A 15788-nucleotide genomic window follows, 5' to 3' on the forward strand; every position below is an offset into this window, starting at 1 on the left:
GAAGGGGCCTCTGCAGGGCGGCTCTCGCGCCGCGACGCCCGTGGCGGAGGCTGGGAGGGCGCGACAGACTCCGCCCCTCTCGAGGCGGGGCGGGGCCTCCGCGGTCCTACAAAAGCCGCGCGTCGGCCTCGACCCGGACGGCCAGTTTTCCCGCAGCTCGTCGCTCGCTATGTCGTCCCTCACCGTGAAGGCCTACCTTCTGGGCAAGGAGGACGCGGCGCGCGAGATCCGCCGCTTCAGCTTCTGCTTCAGCCCCGAGCCTGAGGCGGAAGCCGAGGACGCGGCAGGTCCGGGGCCCTGCGAGCGGCTGCTGAGCCGGGTGGCCGCCCTCTTCCCCGCGCTGCGGCCCGGCGGCTTCCAGGCGCACTACCGCGGTGAGCGGGCCGGGCAGGGCGGGGGCGGTGACGCAGGCCGGGCCCGGCCTCCTGCCGCGGGGTGGCTGCCCTCTCGCTTCTCGGCGACGCCTGGTGGGCCGTGAGGGGTCTGCTCTGGCTGCTCCCTGGATGGCGGTGGCCTGCGTGGGTCCCCAGTTCGGCCTCGGGTGCCAGCCTGGTGACTGGAGTGGTGACCAAGGCCGGGACCCGCTGTTCAGTGGTGGCTCCTTGGGGCGGTGGAGCCCTGCGGGCCGGGGGCTCGAGCCTGGGAGCGTCAGACCCCCCCCCCCCCCCCCGCGCTGTTGGGGATTTTGGCCAGGACGCGCCGGGGCGAACTCTCTGGCTCTCCGCGGGAACTGGGTGGTCAGGCGGGCACTCGGGTTACACTGACATCTTGCTGCGCCAGGTGGTGGTTCAGATAATGGCCCGGAGGAGCCCGGGGAGCGCCGGCGGAGGGGAGGGAGCGGCGCGGGTAAACAAGCGCGGGGTGCGGGGGACTTGGGAGCGCCGCGACAGCGCCTGGGAGGAGGGCACTGATTGCCCGAGGAATGCTCCAGGCTAGGTCGAGTACAGATGTTATTCCATTGGCAAGTGGAGAGAGAGACAAGACGAGACCGTTCTTCAGAAGTGTTGGTGTGGGCACAGAAGCCCAGGAACTGTTTCCTGCTGCGCTGGTGTGACCAGTGGCTGCTGGGGGTGGGGTTAGGGAGGTGGCCAAGGCCGGCCCCTGGGAGCTGGTAGTGCTAGGACCTCCCTCTGGAGTGCTGCCAGCCTGCCAGGCCCTCTCCTGTTCTTAAAAAAAAAAAATTGTGATTTTGAGCTGTAACTGGCATAAGGGTTCACCCATTTAGTGTACAAGTCAGTGGTTTTCACCATTTTCATAGGTTTGTGAACCATATTCAATCTGAGAGCTTTTCATCACCTTATAAACGCCATACATACCTTTTATCACCCCCCATCCACATGCCCCCAGCAACCACTCACCTCCTTTCTGTATCTATCCCTCTTGCAATCCTGGGCATTTCATGTAAATAGAATCATACAATGTAGTCTTCTTTCACTTAGTGTAGTGTGTTCAATGTTGTGGCACACATCAGTACTTCGGTTTTTTTGGAGGAATAATATTCTGTTGTATGGATGGGCCATGTTTTACCTGTTCATTAGTTGACAGACATTTGGGCTGTTTGCATCTTTGGGTGCCACACCTGTTCCCACAGTGGATGGTGTGGTTTGGTCTGCACAGTTGTGCTTTAAAGCCCTTTGAGCTCACATGTATCTGTCACAACTGCAGACTACATACAAATACATGTTTTTTAGCTTTGTTAGGGAAGGAAGTAGACAGATGCCCTTGTCTCCTTTACTCCCAAGCCACTAGAAGTCGAAGGCCTTTGTGGGGCTGGGCCCCTCAGAAGCAGGTCACAGGCAGGGATCTCCCACAGTTGAAGATGGACATGGGGCTGGTCGGATGTGGAATGAGGTGGCACGTTTCTGAAGAGGAAGCTGGCCCGAGTCTAAATAAGTGCAGCAGCCGAAGCTGCTGTTGCCCCTGTGGTCCAGGGCCCTCCACCCCCTGCGTGTGGCTGTGGTCCAGGGCCCAGGTTGGAGCACTCACCTTCCAGGAGGTGCCAGAGCAAGGGGGCAGTCTTGCCTCTCACTCCTGCCCTCCGTGGCTCAAGTAGGTGTGCTCCAGTTTATAGCCCTGTGAGTGTCCCTTTCATCTGGCCTCAGCTCATTCCAGCAGCTTATGTCCAGCTGAGAACCTCTGGGTGCTTATGTGCTGTCTTTTAAACAATCTAGATGAGGACGGGGACTTGGTTGCCTTTTCCAGTGACGAGGAGTTGACAATGGCCATGTCCTACGTGAAGGATGACATCTTCCGAATCTACATTAAAGGTAAGGAGCTGCTCTGGGGGCTGTCTGAAGCCAGCCCAGCTTTTACTCAGTTCCCTGCTGAGTGAAAAACAGGGCTTGATGTTCCACCAATGAAGAGGTCCGTAATTTGAGGGCTGTTTAAGACAGGGACATAGGCCAGGTGTGGTGGCTCACGCCTGTAATTCCAGCACTTTGGGAGGCCGAGGCAGGCAGATCACCTGAGGTCAGGAGTTTAAGACCAGCCTGGCCAACATGGTGAAACCTTGTCTCTACTAAAGATACAAAAATTTGCTGGGTGTGGTGGTGTGCACTTCTAGTCCCAGGCACTCAAGAGGCTGAGACCAGAATTGCTTAAACCTGGAGAGCAGAGGTTGCCGTGAGCCGAAATCACACGACTGCACTCCAGCCTAGGCGACAGAGTGAGACTCTTGTGTCAAAAAAAAAAAAAAAAAGACATACTAAGTGCTGTGCCTGACCTGAGAAAGAGGAGTCCGTGTTCACCCCTAGGGATGGGGTCTGCTGCTGCGGTGCTTGGGTGAAGAGCAAGGCCAAAGCCGTACAGACCGGGCTCCTTGCTGCTGCTCTGCTGCCTGGGCCACAGTTCCCAGGTAACAGACACAGGGACTGGGAACCTCCTAGCAGGTTCTTGGTTGCTCTGCTGCCCTCACCTAAGCAGCTGAATTTTGTGTGGACTCCATGCTGGAGAGGAGGCCCAGGGGCCTTGCTGGCAGTGACAGCCCCACAGTGATGATAGAGGGGGAGCACTTTAGGGGGCCGCACCCTAGCAGCTCTCTCTGCCCTTCCTGTAGAGAAAAAAGAGTGCCGGCGGGACCACCGCCCACCGTGTGCTCAGGAGGCGCCCCGCAACATGGTGCACCCCAATGTGATCTGTGATGGCTGCAACGGGCCCGTGGTAGGAACCCGCTACAAGTGCAGCGTCTGTCCAGACTACGACTTGTGTAGCGTCTGTGAGGGAAAGGGCTTGCACCAGGGCCACACCAAGCTGGCGTTCCCCAGCCCCTTCGGGCACCTGTCTGAGGTGAGCAGGCCCTCCGGGCAGGCCTGGGGTGGGCTCAGGGTGGCAGGAACCTTGACCCGCTCACTGCCTGCCCCTCTGCTAATTCCTTCTCCAGGGCTTCTCGCACAGCCGCTGGCTCCGGAAGCTGAAACACGGGCACTTCGGGTGGCCAGGATGGGAGATGGGCCCACCGGGAAACTGGAGCCCACGTCCTCCTCGTGCAGGGGATGCCCGCCCTGGTCCCACAGCAGAATCAGGTGAGGCTTGTGTTGGAACCGGCTTCTGAATGGTGACAGTAGTCAGGCAGCCTGTGCGCAGAGCCCTTGTGCAAAGCCTATGTGCAAGGCAAGAATTTAGGATACCTCCCCACCTTCCCGGTGTCCTACAATCGCACAAGAACCCTGCAAAGTGGGGAGTATGCTCTGCATTTCCCAAACAGGGAAACTGAGGTGTGAGTTCCTGAAGCCACAAATTCACCTGCATAGCCCTTCCCACCTCAGGAGGCTGCCCTGTCCAGGTGCCGTGAGGTGCAGGCAGGGAGGCCCTTCCAGCCCAGGGTTTTTGATGCACTTTGTTCTCTTTTGTGATGGTTGTCAGGAAGATCAGAGCCAAAGTTTCTCAAGTCCTTTTAAACACAGTTGTAAGTTAAAGACTTACCCTTAGCTTTGCAGTCTAAATTTTTTGGATTCTGATTTTATTAATGTTATCACCCTCTGGGACAAAGATGGGATGTTTGCTTGACTTTGAGTAAATATTTACTCAAGGATGTGATCAATATTCACAATGTACTGAGCCTGAGCCTGTGTGGGGTTGCTGAGCACCAGGGTCACAGATGAGGGGGAACGGCGCGCGAGAGTGGAGAGGCTCTTGGTGCAGGGCCAGGGGGTGCAGAGTGGGAGGGAGGAGAGGGGGATGCTGAGTGGGTCCCTGGACAAGGCGTCTGGGTTAAAGGTCACCCAGGAACACAGGGACCTTGGCAAGAAGGTGACAGGTATCCAAGGCATTAAAGATATCTTTATCTTATCTTTGTAAAAATCAAAGCTTCTGCTCCGTCGGAGGATCCCAGTGTGAATTTCCTGAAGAACGTGGGGGAGAGTGTGGCAGCTGCCCTTAGCCCTCTGGGTGAGTGTGCCTCCTGCCCAGTGCTTCCCTCACTCAGCCTGTGCTTTATGTCACCTTCATCTGGAATACTGCAGAGAAATGGGAAATTGACATGCCCTTGACACTGGTGAGGATTTGCTGCCTCAAATCAACCTTTACTACATGCTGGACCACAGGCAACTCACGGTTGAATTCCCTGACAGAATTCTCAAACTTCTACATGGAGTGACGTAGAATCAGCATTTGGTTGGGACAGTCCCAGTAACGGAGGGTCACCAGGCTCTGGTTGTAGGGCTTGCCTGTCACCTCTGACTGCCCTCCTTTAGGTGAACAATAGTCTGCATTTTCCCCTAAGCCAGGCCTTGGGATTTGGGCTGTTGAGGGCCTGGGTAGTAGTTAGTTGAGATGCTATCTTTTCCTTCTTTTAGTTTACAACCCCCAAACCTTTCCGGTGCTTCTGGGTGCTGAGCCTGCATCAGAGCGGGGAGAATGTGGAGGCAGGTACTCTGGGTGACAGCCAGTTCTGGTGCCTCAGGTTGCACAGTGGGTCTGCTGGGGTGGGCGAACCCCAATGTGTACCCCCAGAGTGGTGCCACCTGACCCCAGGCATGAGCTCAGGCTCTGAGACCCCTCCCCGCTGGGCTTTAGAAAGTGCTAGTGTCTGGCTAAGGGTCTGGGGTGGGTGCTGCAGAGTCAGGCATGTGGCAGTGAGGATCAGTGAATGAGGCCAACTTCTAGTTCAAGATGATGGTGGATCCGTGATGGCAGATGGATCGCTGGGACACTTGCATCTCTCTCTAGAAGAGTGAGCTTGTTTTTGCGACTGCGGTGGCAGACTGTGTCAGCCTGTCCAAAGGTTGTGTTCAGTGTCTGAGAGAATGCTGCCAGGAGGGGCATCCGAACCCTGCCTGCTGCCTCCTGTGGCTACAGGGCATGACTGCCATCTGCTCCAACTCTGCTCATTCCGGTTTTTTTTTTTTTTTGAGAGGGAGTCTTGCTCTGTCGCCGAGGCTGGAGTGCAGTGGCGCCATCTCTGCTCACTGCAACCTCCACCTCCTGGGTTCAAGCGATTCCCCTGCTTCAGCCTCCTGGGTAACTAGGATTACAGGTACCCACCACCACGCCCAGCTAATTTTTGTATTTTTTTTAGTAGAGACAGGGTTTCACTACATTGGCCAGACTGGTCTTGAACTCCTGACCTCGTGATCCACCCGCCTTGGCCTCCCAAAGTGCTGGGATTACAGGCGTGAGCCACTGTGCCCAGCCTTGCTCATTTCACTTTGAGGCAGCAGTGACATCTTGGCATTGCTGCTGAACTAAACAGCCCAAACACATATGGCTTCTGTACTAGAGTTTACAGGCGAAGTCAGAGAATAGGAAAGAAGAATCGCTATTCTGTTTTTTTTTTATTTGTTTTTTGAGATGGAGTTTTGCCCTTGTCGCCCAGGCTGAAGTGCAATGATGTGATCTCGGCTCGCTGCAACCTCCACCTCCTGGGTTCAAACGATTCTCCTGCCTCAGCCTCCAGAGTAGCTGGGATTACAGGTGCCCGCCACCACGCCCGGCTAATTTTTGTATTTTTAGTAGAGACGGGGGTGTCACTATGTTGGCCAGGCTGGTCTCGAACTCCTGACCTCGTGATCCACCCGCCTCGGCCTCCCAAAGTGCTGGGAGCCACCGCACCCAGCCTAGAATCAGTATTCTTAATGCCTTCGAAGGAGGGTAGAACAGTGGAGCACTGAGATCATGATTGAGAGATAGGCTGTGCCTCAATCCTGCAACTCACTCTGGGCATAGTAAAGGTCTGAGAAATTGCAGGTGAATTTGGAGGTATGAACAAGAGTCCTTCACTCAAAGAACAAAGGAGAGACATCCTGGGAAGTCACAAAAGCAAGTGTAGGTTCAGGTAGAGACTTAAAACAGCGCAGATCCCCAGACCTTACCTTTTTTGATTGTGGTAAGTGGGTGTTGGTGGGGCCTGGAATCTGTCTGGGAGGCTGTCCAGGTGCTTGGGGTCACACTGTCTCCAGACCCACCTGTGCTGGTGCAGCATCTCAGAACTGAACTGGATGCCCCACTTGGCACAGACAGGAATCATCTTGCAAGTGCTCAGATGTCTTTGAGCACTAAAAGCTAAAGGCTTAAAGTGGATAGAATTGCTTTCTCCTAACCAGGGAGGAGCCTGCAGCTCTACAAACAAGGAAGATTTTAGTAAAATAGACTGAGAGGTTTCAGCTGAGGAGAGCCAGTCGCGGAGTGGCTTAGACTGTTACAGAAGTTAGAGCTAGTTTCTTTCCTTTCTTTATGAAGAACTATAAGCCAGATGACTCACAGGTTAACTGCCTAGAAGGGACTGTTCCCAGAGCAGGGCCCAAAGGGGAACGAGTCAACAGCCGCCTCCCAGTGGCAGTGTGTGTGGGGTAAGCGGCGGCTTTCCTGTGAGGTGCCAAGGCCTTTTGGTGGGGCAGTGAGAACCCGCTGAGGGAGCCACCGCTGAGACCCAGGCTACTCCTGGCTGGGAGGCTGCAGGCCCCGAGATGCAGGACATGAAGCCACAGGGCCCCTCCTGGTCACGGTATCTCTGATAAACACACCCACACGCAGACGCTTTGTGAGGCAGCAGGGCACGAAGCATCGTCCACTTTTTTTTTTTTTTTTAAGTGAAAGCAAGTTTCTTAAGAAAGTAAAGGAATACAAGAATGGCTACTCCATCGGCAGAGTCTTCTTATAAGCCCTGAAATCTCAGGCTTTTATCAAGTTGGAGAAATCCTAATTCTGTAATTTCTCTGACCTGTTTATAGACAAGTCTCATCACTCACCCATTTAAAAAGCATGTGGGTGTTGATTGTACTATTCTTTCAACTTTTCTGTTTGTGTCAACCTTTTTTCTTTTTTTTTTTGAGACAGACTTTTGCACTTGTTGCCCAGGCTGGAGTGCAATGGTGCAATCTTGGCTCACTGTAACCTCCGCCTCTGGGTTCAAGCGATTCTCATGCCTCAGCCTCCTGAGTAGCTGGGATTACGGACGTGCGCCACCACACTCAGCTAATTTTGTATTTTTACTAGAGACGGGGTTTCTCCACGTTGGTCAGGCTGGTCTCGAACTCTTGACCTCAGGTGATCCGCCCGCCTTGGCCTCCCAAAGTGCTGGGATTACAGGCGTGAGCCACTGTGCCCGGCAGCTTCAACCTTTTCATAATCACACGTTGGGAAGAATAAAGGAGAAAAACAATTTACAGATGGAGGTACTTGTAGTTAAGCCTGCTTTTACCTCTGCTCCCCCCTACACTCTACTGAAATAGCAGGAAAGGGCTGACACAAAAAAGAAAACACCATAGACAAAGTAATAGAGGAAAAGACAAAGATGTGATCAGATTTTGGAAGATGGAAATGGAGGGAGGGTGGCAACCTGCTGAGGGAAGCTTCAGAAATCTGTGTGCCAGAACAGGGCATCCTGGTGAGAAGCAAGACCATCTGTTCAGGTACCAGGAAAGACAAGAGGTAGGAGTGATGGGGGACAGGAACAAGGGGGGAGGGTTGAAAACCTGTAGGAAGTGTCAGAGACTTCAGGGCCCACTTGACTAGATGACAGCTCTTGCCAACGACTGAAGGAGACCTCGTGTTTAATTCCAGGAGCACCTGACCCAGGGAAGCTTCAGCATGGGATACTAAAGACACAGGGCAGGGTGAGGCACCAGCCTGAAACTGGGCCTCCCGAATGAGCAATGGGCCCAGCAGTCAGTTCCCTGGCCAGGCAGGAGATGGGGAGTCCCTGCTGAGGGAGGCTGAATGCCCCCAGAGAAGCGTCCTACAGCTCCTGCCTGCCAGGCCCCCAGTCACCCTGCAGAGGAGAAGTTAGTGATGGCGCTGGCCTCACAGAAGGCTCCTGTCAACCTTTTCTTAGTGTTTCAGGGGGATCAGACAGGCTTGGGTCACCAGCCATCTGAGGAAAGGCCCCACACATGGGAGAAAAGGGCTTAAAGGGAAAAGAATGTTAATGCCCTCAGTGAGATACAAAAGAGTATTGTCTGCATGAAAAAGGAACAGGATACTATAAAAAGGATAACAAAGGGAATAGAATAAGAAAGTTCTTGAAATAAAAAAATGTAAATAGAAAAAAAACTTCAAAAGAAGGCTTAGATTCTAATAGTGCCTCAAGGAGATACTCCAAAAGCAAAACAGAGAAAGAAGGAGAGAAAAGAAAAGAAAACTAGTGTAGGAACAAGTCTAGAAGCCCCATATAGGACGAGTAGGAATTCCAGAAAGAACAGAAAACAAAGGAGGAAATGAACGTGGAATGCAAGATAGTTTCTTGGCAATGAGGACCTTATCTTCTAGATTGAAAGCGGCCCTGACAATGACTGAGAAAGACCCCACAGCAAAGCTTATCACTGTCAAGTGTCAGAACCCTGAGGATAAAGAGGGGCTTCTAAAACTTTAGGTTATTGTAAATACTTGGGAATACAAAGAGCAAACAATCATGAAAAGCTAGGAGACAATGGAACAACTGATGACTTAAAAAATCAGTTAAGGGCCGGGCGCGGTGGCTCAAGCCTGTAATCCCAGCACTTTGGGAGGCCGAGACGGGTGGATCGCGAGGTCAGGAGATCGAGACCAACCTAGCTAACACGGCGAAACCCCGTCTCTACTAAAAAATACAAAAAACTAGCCGGGCGAGTTGGCGGGCGCCTGTAGTCCCAGCTACTTGGGAGGCTGAGGCAGGAGAATGGTGTAAACCCGAGAGGCGGAGCTTGCAGTGAGCTGAGATCCGGCCACTGCACTCCAGCCTGGGCGACAGCGCGAGACTCTGTCTCAAAAAAAAAAAAAAAAAAAAAAAAAAAATCAGTTAAGGCTGGGCACGGTGGCTCAAGCCTGTAATCCCAGCACTTTGGGAGGCTGAGATGGGCGGATCATGAGGTCAGCAGATCGAGACCATCCTGGCTAACACGGTGAAACCCCGTCTCTACTAAAAAATACAAAAAACTAGCCGGGTGAGGTGGCGGGTGCCTGTAGTCCCAGCTACTCCGGAGGCTGAGGCAGGAGAATGGCGTGAACCCGGGAGGCGGAGCTTGCAGTGAGCTGAGATCTAGCCACTGCACTCCAGCCTGGGCGACACAGCGAGACTCCATCTCAAAAAAAAAAAAAAAATCAGTTAAAAAGGCTTTTCAGCCTAGAATTCTCGTTTTTGAAACGGTCTCACTGTCAACTGGGCTGGAGTGCAGTGGTACAGCTGTCTTGACCTCGTGGGCTCAAGTGATCCTTCTGCTTCAGCCTCCCAAGTAGCTGGGATTACAGGCATGTGCCACTGTGCCTAGATTTTTTTTTTTACCCCCCCCCCCACCCGAGTCGGAGTCTTGCTGTCGCAATTTCCACCTCTTGGGTTCAAGCAGTTTTCTGCCTCAGCCTCCCGAGTAGCTGGGATTACAGGCACCCGCCGCCACACGTGGCTAATTTTTATATTTTCAGTAGAGATGGGGGTTTCAACATCTTGGCCAGGCTGGTCTTGAACTCCTGACCTTGTGATCCACCTGCCTTGGCCTCCCAAAGTGTTGGGATTACAGGCGTGAGCCACCGCGCCCAGCCTGTGCCCAGCTGTTTAAAAAACTTTTTGTAGAGATGGGGTCTTGCTATGCTGCCCAGGCCTATTTTGAACTGGGCTCGAGAGATCTCCCACATTGTTCTCCTGAAGTGTTAGGATTACATGCGTGAGCCACTGTGCCTGGTCCAGCTTAGAATTCTATAACCATCTAAAACGATCAAGTATCAGGGCAGAGCAAAGTTACTTTCTGGTATACAGTCTTAATTATTTTAACTTTGGTTTGAACCACATGAAGAGATAAGCCTGAAATGAAGCACAGAGGTATTAGGAAACAGGGGACCTAATAGGACAGAGGGTGAAAGTAAAGGTGGTCACAGCATTGCAGCAGAGCCTCTGCCCAGAGAGCCGCCAGTCCTGGCTGGAACAGGAGGCTGCACAGCCAGGGACACTCTCTATGGAAAACACCAGAACCAGTGGGGCCTCTGATCCACTTCACCCTCTGAGCAATAGTTTATAGTTTGTAGAAAACTATGGAGATGCTATGGGAGAACATGGGGAAAGTTAGCAAATGAAAAGAGAAGGCAGGTTAGGTGTGGTGGCTCATGTCGGTAATCCAAGCACTTTGGGAGGCCGAGGCGGGCAGATCACCTGAGGTCAAGAGTTCAAGACCAGCCTGGCCAACATGGTGAAACCCCATCTTTACAGTAAAAATATAAAAAATAGCTGGGCATGGTGGCACGTGCCTGTAGTCCCAGCTACTCTGGAGGCTGAGGCAGGAGAATCACTTGTACCCGGTGGGCAGAGGTTGCAGTGAGCCGAGATTGTGGCACTGCACTCCAGCCTGGGCGACAGAGCGAGACTCCGTCTAAAAAAAAAAAAAAAAGAAGCCATCATCAGTGGTAGGAAAACAAAAAGCTATCCAAGGAAATAGTCTGCTCCTTGACCCAGCAAAGAACATTTAGATAGAGGTACTAGTTGAAACACTGGATGTTCTTTTAACAAAAAACTGAATCTTGGAAAGGGTAGTGGAAGGAGAGGCAGATACTGGTCTAGAGTAGGAAATGCACAGATGTGAACTTGATCATCAGGTGAGAGCAGCATGAGCTGAAAGGGTGCAGGGAGGCTTTGGGGAGTGGGATGGGAGCAGAGTGCACCACAGCCTTTGACAACTGGTGACTCTAAGCTGTGGGTATGGAGACTTTTGACACTATTTAATTTCAAAAATAGTGCAGGTGATTCTTCCCTGTCCTTGGTGAGTTACGTGAGCCTGGAGGTGTGCAGGCTTCCTGTGCTGCCATGTCGGGCCCCACGCCTCGCCTGCATGGCCTGTGCACTCGCTGAGCAGAGCCCCAGCGTTTAGGTGTGTGTTATGTGTCGTCGCACAAAAAGTGTCATGAGGTACACAGCCTTCCATCACTGTGGCTGGAGGTGCCTGCCACATGCAGTATTGGCTCCCCCTGTACTTAGGGCCTGGCCCTACCTGCTGTGTAGCCCATACCCTGCATGGTTAGGAAAAATAAGGTCTCTCTTGACTTTCTGGCTTAGAAGCTGACCTTAGATGCTAGCTGAGGTTAATGTTTTACTGAATTGGAGAAAGAGAAAGCTCCAGTATCACGGGCACACCGAGAATGTTTCCAGAAGCCACAGAAATTTGTAGCTGGGATATTGGGAGAAGCCTCGGACTCACAGGTTTGCATCGTCTAGTCCCATACTGACTGTGTGATTCCGGGGTTGAGCTGGGTAGGAGAACCTAGCCCCTGCATCCACACGCTGAGTGCCACCATCCAGACCCTCACCTGCGTGTGGGGACTGAACGTGTGAGATCTTCGTGAGTCTGTAGTCCCCACGGGCCAAGCTCCTGCTCACAGGTGCCTCCTTGGGGGAGCTTCACAGCTTTCTCTTTCCTCCTTGGCCTCTAGGCATCGAAGTTGATATTGATGTGGAGCACGGAGGGAAAAGAAGCCGCCTGACCCCTGTCTCTCCAGAGAGTTCCAGCACAGAGGAGAAGAACAGCTCACAGCCAAGCAGCTGCTGCTCTGACCCCAGCAAGCCGGGTGGGAATGTTGAGGGCACCACGCAGTCTTTGGCAGAGCAGATGAGAAAGATCGCCTTGGAGTCCGAGGGGCGGCCTGAGGCAAGCCTGTGCCCCTCCCACCACCTGGGACCAGCCTAGCGATTTGTAGCTGCGCCTCCGCCTCATCCTCAGCACCTATGCAGCCACTTATAAAACACGAGGGAGCTGCTGCTGCTGCAGTGATGTCTGTGCCATTGAAGTCACTCTGGGAACCTGCTAGAACTTTGTAGTTACTTGGTCTTTGTGAGTGGCTCCCTGTTGCCCGTAGCCCCCTGCAGCCTTAAACACGTGTGCGTGCACGCTCCCCGACTGGTTGCCAGGAGTCAGTGCCATGGTCAGGCTTGGCCTGTTGCGCGTGTCTCCTGTGTGCTCATGGTGAGTTTTGTTCCAGGAACAGATGGAGTCTGATAACTGTTCAGGAGGAGACGATGACTGGACCCATTTGTCTTCAAAAGAAGTGGACCCGTCCACAGGTGAACTCCAGTCCCTACAGATGCCAGAATCCGAAGGGCCAAGCTCTCTGGACCCCTCCCAGGAGGGACCCACAGGGCTGAAGGAAGCTGCCTTGTACCCGCATCTCCCACCAGGCAAGTGAACCAAGAGTTTTGTATTTATTCCTACCTTTCCCTTCAGAGCATCCTGCCCCCTTCTGATTTCAGCGACACAAACAGAAGGATGGGACGTTCTCCACTGCAGGGCTTGTCTGTAGGTGTGGGAGGTTAGGAGTTGGTTTTGTCCTCTTATGTCTACCCTGAGCAATAGTGAGTAAGCTCTGCTAATGCAGGGGTTCTAAAAATGTTTTTCTTTAAGCAAACTCCAGAACCAGGAATATTAATTGTGGGAGTTTCTAAAACTTAACATGCAGACCAGGAATTAAGGCAGGTGTGACACAGACAGGGCAGCACTGGGTGTGTCCCTACTACTCACACTGGGCTCAGACCTCTTCATTGTCTCCTCAGGGAGTGCTGGTCTGAGAGTGGGGGTCATAGCCAAGATCCCTGTAGGAGCCAGGCAGAAGACACCGTTGAAGTGGATGGTGTGGAAGGCAGCAGTGGGGGGGGGGGGGGGGGAGCAGCTGACAGAGACTCCTCATTGTCACACTGCAGCCGTGTGTAAACCAAGGTCTGTGTGCACAACCTGCTGTGCGCTGCCAGTGTGTCTTCTCTGCCTTAGGGCAGGGGATGGCGAGCTGTGGCCTATGGGCCAAGAGTAGTTCTTGTATTTTTCAATCAAAAGATGTGACAGTTAGATGAGATGCGTGTTTCAGTGTCCAGCGACAGTTTTGTTTACACACCACCTGGCTGCCTGTGTCACAGTGGCAGAGCTGAGCAGTGTGAAAAACACTGGTTGGCCCTTTACAGGGAAAGCAGGTCCACTGTGGTCGGTGAGGGCCAGAGCTCCAGGCACTCGGACACTGGCAGGCCCTGGTCCCGCTGGCCAAGGCAGGAGGGTGTGTGTTTCGGGTCACTCACAGGGCTCAGCACCACTCCTCATGGCTTCCTTACTGTTTTGGCAGAGGCTGACCCGCGGCTGATTGAGTCCCTCTCCCAGATGCTGTCCATGGGCTTCTCTGACGAAGGCGGCTGGCTCACCAGGCTCCTGCAGACCAAGAATTATGACATCGGGGCGGCTCTGGACACCATCCAGTATTCAAAGCATTCCCCGCCATTGTGACCGCTTTTGCCCACCTCTTCTGTGTCCCCCTCTTCTGTCTCGTAGCTGTTAAGCTAGTGTAGAATTGCAGGTCTCTGTACAGGCCAGTTTCTCTGCCTTCTTCCAGGATCCAGGGGATCAGGGGTCGGTGCAAGAAGCCATTTAGGACAGCAAAACAAGTGACATGAGGTGAGGGTCCCCGTGCGTGTGTGTGATGTCTGAGAAACAAGACCAGTCTCCTGGGTGCTCTGGCTCCCTGCAGCAGAGCTGGGCCTGCGAGACCTGAGGCTCACTGCAGTGCTCCTGGCCCCTCCCTGCAGGGGCTACATTAGCAGCCCAGACATAGCTTGCCTAATGGCCTTCCACTTTCTCTTTTTAAATGACTCGGAGGTCCCTGACATTTAGTTGATTTTCTGCTAGAGACCTGGTATGCTCTGATTTTAGATAAAGGAAGCCTAGGTGTTGTCGGCGGGTGAGCAGGGGAGGCGGCTGTCCTGGCACAGGCAGTGCGGAGGCCGGGGCAGCCAGTGTGGTGGGCTTCCTGCTGGGACTGAGAAGGCTCATGCAGGGCATCCGTAATGTTGGTTTCGCTGAGAGCTGCCTCCTGGTCTCTCCACCACTGTAGTTCTCTCATTGCCAAACCATCAGCTGCTTTTAAAATAAGAACTCTTTGTAGCCATCCTGTTTCATTTGTAAACAATCTAATTAAATGGCATCAGCACTTTAACCAATGACATTTGCATAGAGAGAAATGATCTGTTTGACTAAGTTTATTGGTGGTTCTCACACAGTATCTTTAAAAGTGCCTTAGGGAACTCTGTCCCTCCTTGAGATACAAGAGTATCTCGAGTAATACCCTGCCAGTCCCAGGTCACAGATCATCATCAAAGTCTTCACCAGTTGTAAAGAGGTCACATAGTCGTGGGAGTCGGGGATTCTGTGTCTCCTGGACCAGGGGCCCACCCTCTGCCCTGGGAGTCCTTGCGTCCCATGGGGTCTTCCTGCAGGGCGCCTCAGACCCGGAAGTGGTGGGGTGTGTGGCCCGAGGAAGCGGGACAGCGTCGGTGGGCCTGCGGAGGCCTTCCCTTGAGGCCTGTGCTCTGGGGGTCCCGGGGGTCCCTTGCTTAGCCTGTGCTGGACCAGCTGGCCTGGGGTCCCTCTGAAGAGGCCTTGGCTGCTCTCTGTCCACATGTGAACTGTTTCTAGGTGACAGGACAAATTGCGCCCATTTAGAGGATGTGGCTGTAACCTGCTGGGCAGGACTCCATGGCTCCTTCCCAGGACCCCTCAGCTCCCTGGCGCTGCAGTCTGCAGAGTTCTCCTGGAGGCAGGGGCTGCTGCCTTGTTTCGCCTTCCATATCAAGCCAGCCTGTCCCTGAAAGAGAAGATGGCCATGCCCTCCATTTGTAAGAACAATGCCAGGGCCCAGCAGGACCACGAGCCCTGCCTGGGCCTTGGCTGGGCCTCTAGTTCTGACACTTTCTGCTGGAAGCTGTTAGGCTCGGACAGGCTTTGATTTTGAGAGTTAGCAAGACAAAGCAAATAAATGCCTTCCACCTCACCCCAAACCATCTGCTAAATTGCATGACCAGGCTTTCCAAAAACAAGACACGTCATCAGTTGATCCATCTCCTGGGGACCTTGGAATCAGGTCACCAGTGCCTACAAAGGAGGTTTGAGCAGGGAGGGCCTAGAGACGTCTGGAAAGGGGTGGGCTGGCTCCATCCTGCCATCTCCCACCTGGGAGCAGCTCTCCAGAGCCTGCTGGGTTCTGCAGCTGCAGAGGTGGCAGCGCCGAGCTCCCGGTGGGATAGAAAAGCTGGGGTCTGGCTTCTCTCACCCCAGGAACCAAAGATGCTCTGAAAGTTGGGTGTAGGCCGGGTGCAGTGGCTCACGCCTGTAATCCCAGCACTTTAGGAGGCTGAGGCGGGCAGATCACCTGATGCCAGGGGTTCAAGATCAACCTGGTCAACAAAACAAAACCCTATCACTACTAAAAATACAAAAATTAACCAGGCATGATGGCACATGCCTGTAATCCCAATTACTGGGGGCTGAGGCAGGAGAATCGCTTGAACCTGGGAGGCGGAGGTTGCAGTGAGCTGATATGCCATTGCACTCCAGCCAGGGGAACAAGAGTGAAACTCCATCTCAAAA

The 15788-nt window shown here is 53.4% G+C and overlaps 2 protein-coding genes across 8 annotated transcripts in view; one reads left to right on the forward strand and one right to left on the reverse strand.

Annotated features, from left to right (window-relative positions):
* On the forward strand, positions 1-15194 carry SQSTM1 (sequestosome 1). Its single transcript, XM_010380967.1, has 8 exons — positions 1-374; positions 2172-2267; positions 3056-3285; positions 3380-3521; positions 4306-4386; positions 11824-12038; positions 12370-12565; positions 13495-15194. The coding sequence occupies exons 1-8, from the start codon at positions 170-172 to the stop codon at positions 13650-13652; spliced, it is 1323 nt and encodes a 440-aa protein (XP_010379269.1). The 5' UTR covers positions 1-169; the 3' UTR covers positions 13653-15194.
* Positions 14392-15788, reverse strand: part of MRNIP (MRN complex interacting protein) — a 20112-nt gene continuing 18715 nt past the window's right edge. For 5 of the 7 annotated variants that reach the window (XM_010380968.2, XM_030926728.1, XM_030926730.1 and 2 more), the window contains one exon: positions 14392-15006. In XM_010380968.2, the coding sequence (XP_010379270.1) occupies positions 14503-15006 (504 nt within the window). In that variant the 3' untranslated portion in view covers positions 14392-14502. Of the gene's footprint in view, positions 15007-15371; positions 15596-15788 lie in introns of all 7 variants that reach the window. The other 2 variants (XR_004056240.1, XR_004056241.1) reach the window with 2 other exon arrangements.

Source organism: Rhinopithecus roxellana, chromosome 3 (assembly GCF_007565055.1).
Source record: "Rhinopithecus roxellana isolate Shanxi Qingling chromosome 3, ASM756505v1, whole genome shotgun sequence".
NCBI classification, from domain to species: Eukaryota; Metazoa; Chordata; class Mammalia; order Primates; family Cercopithecidae; genus Rhinopithecus; species Rhinopithecus roxellana.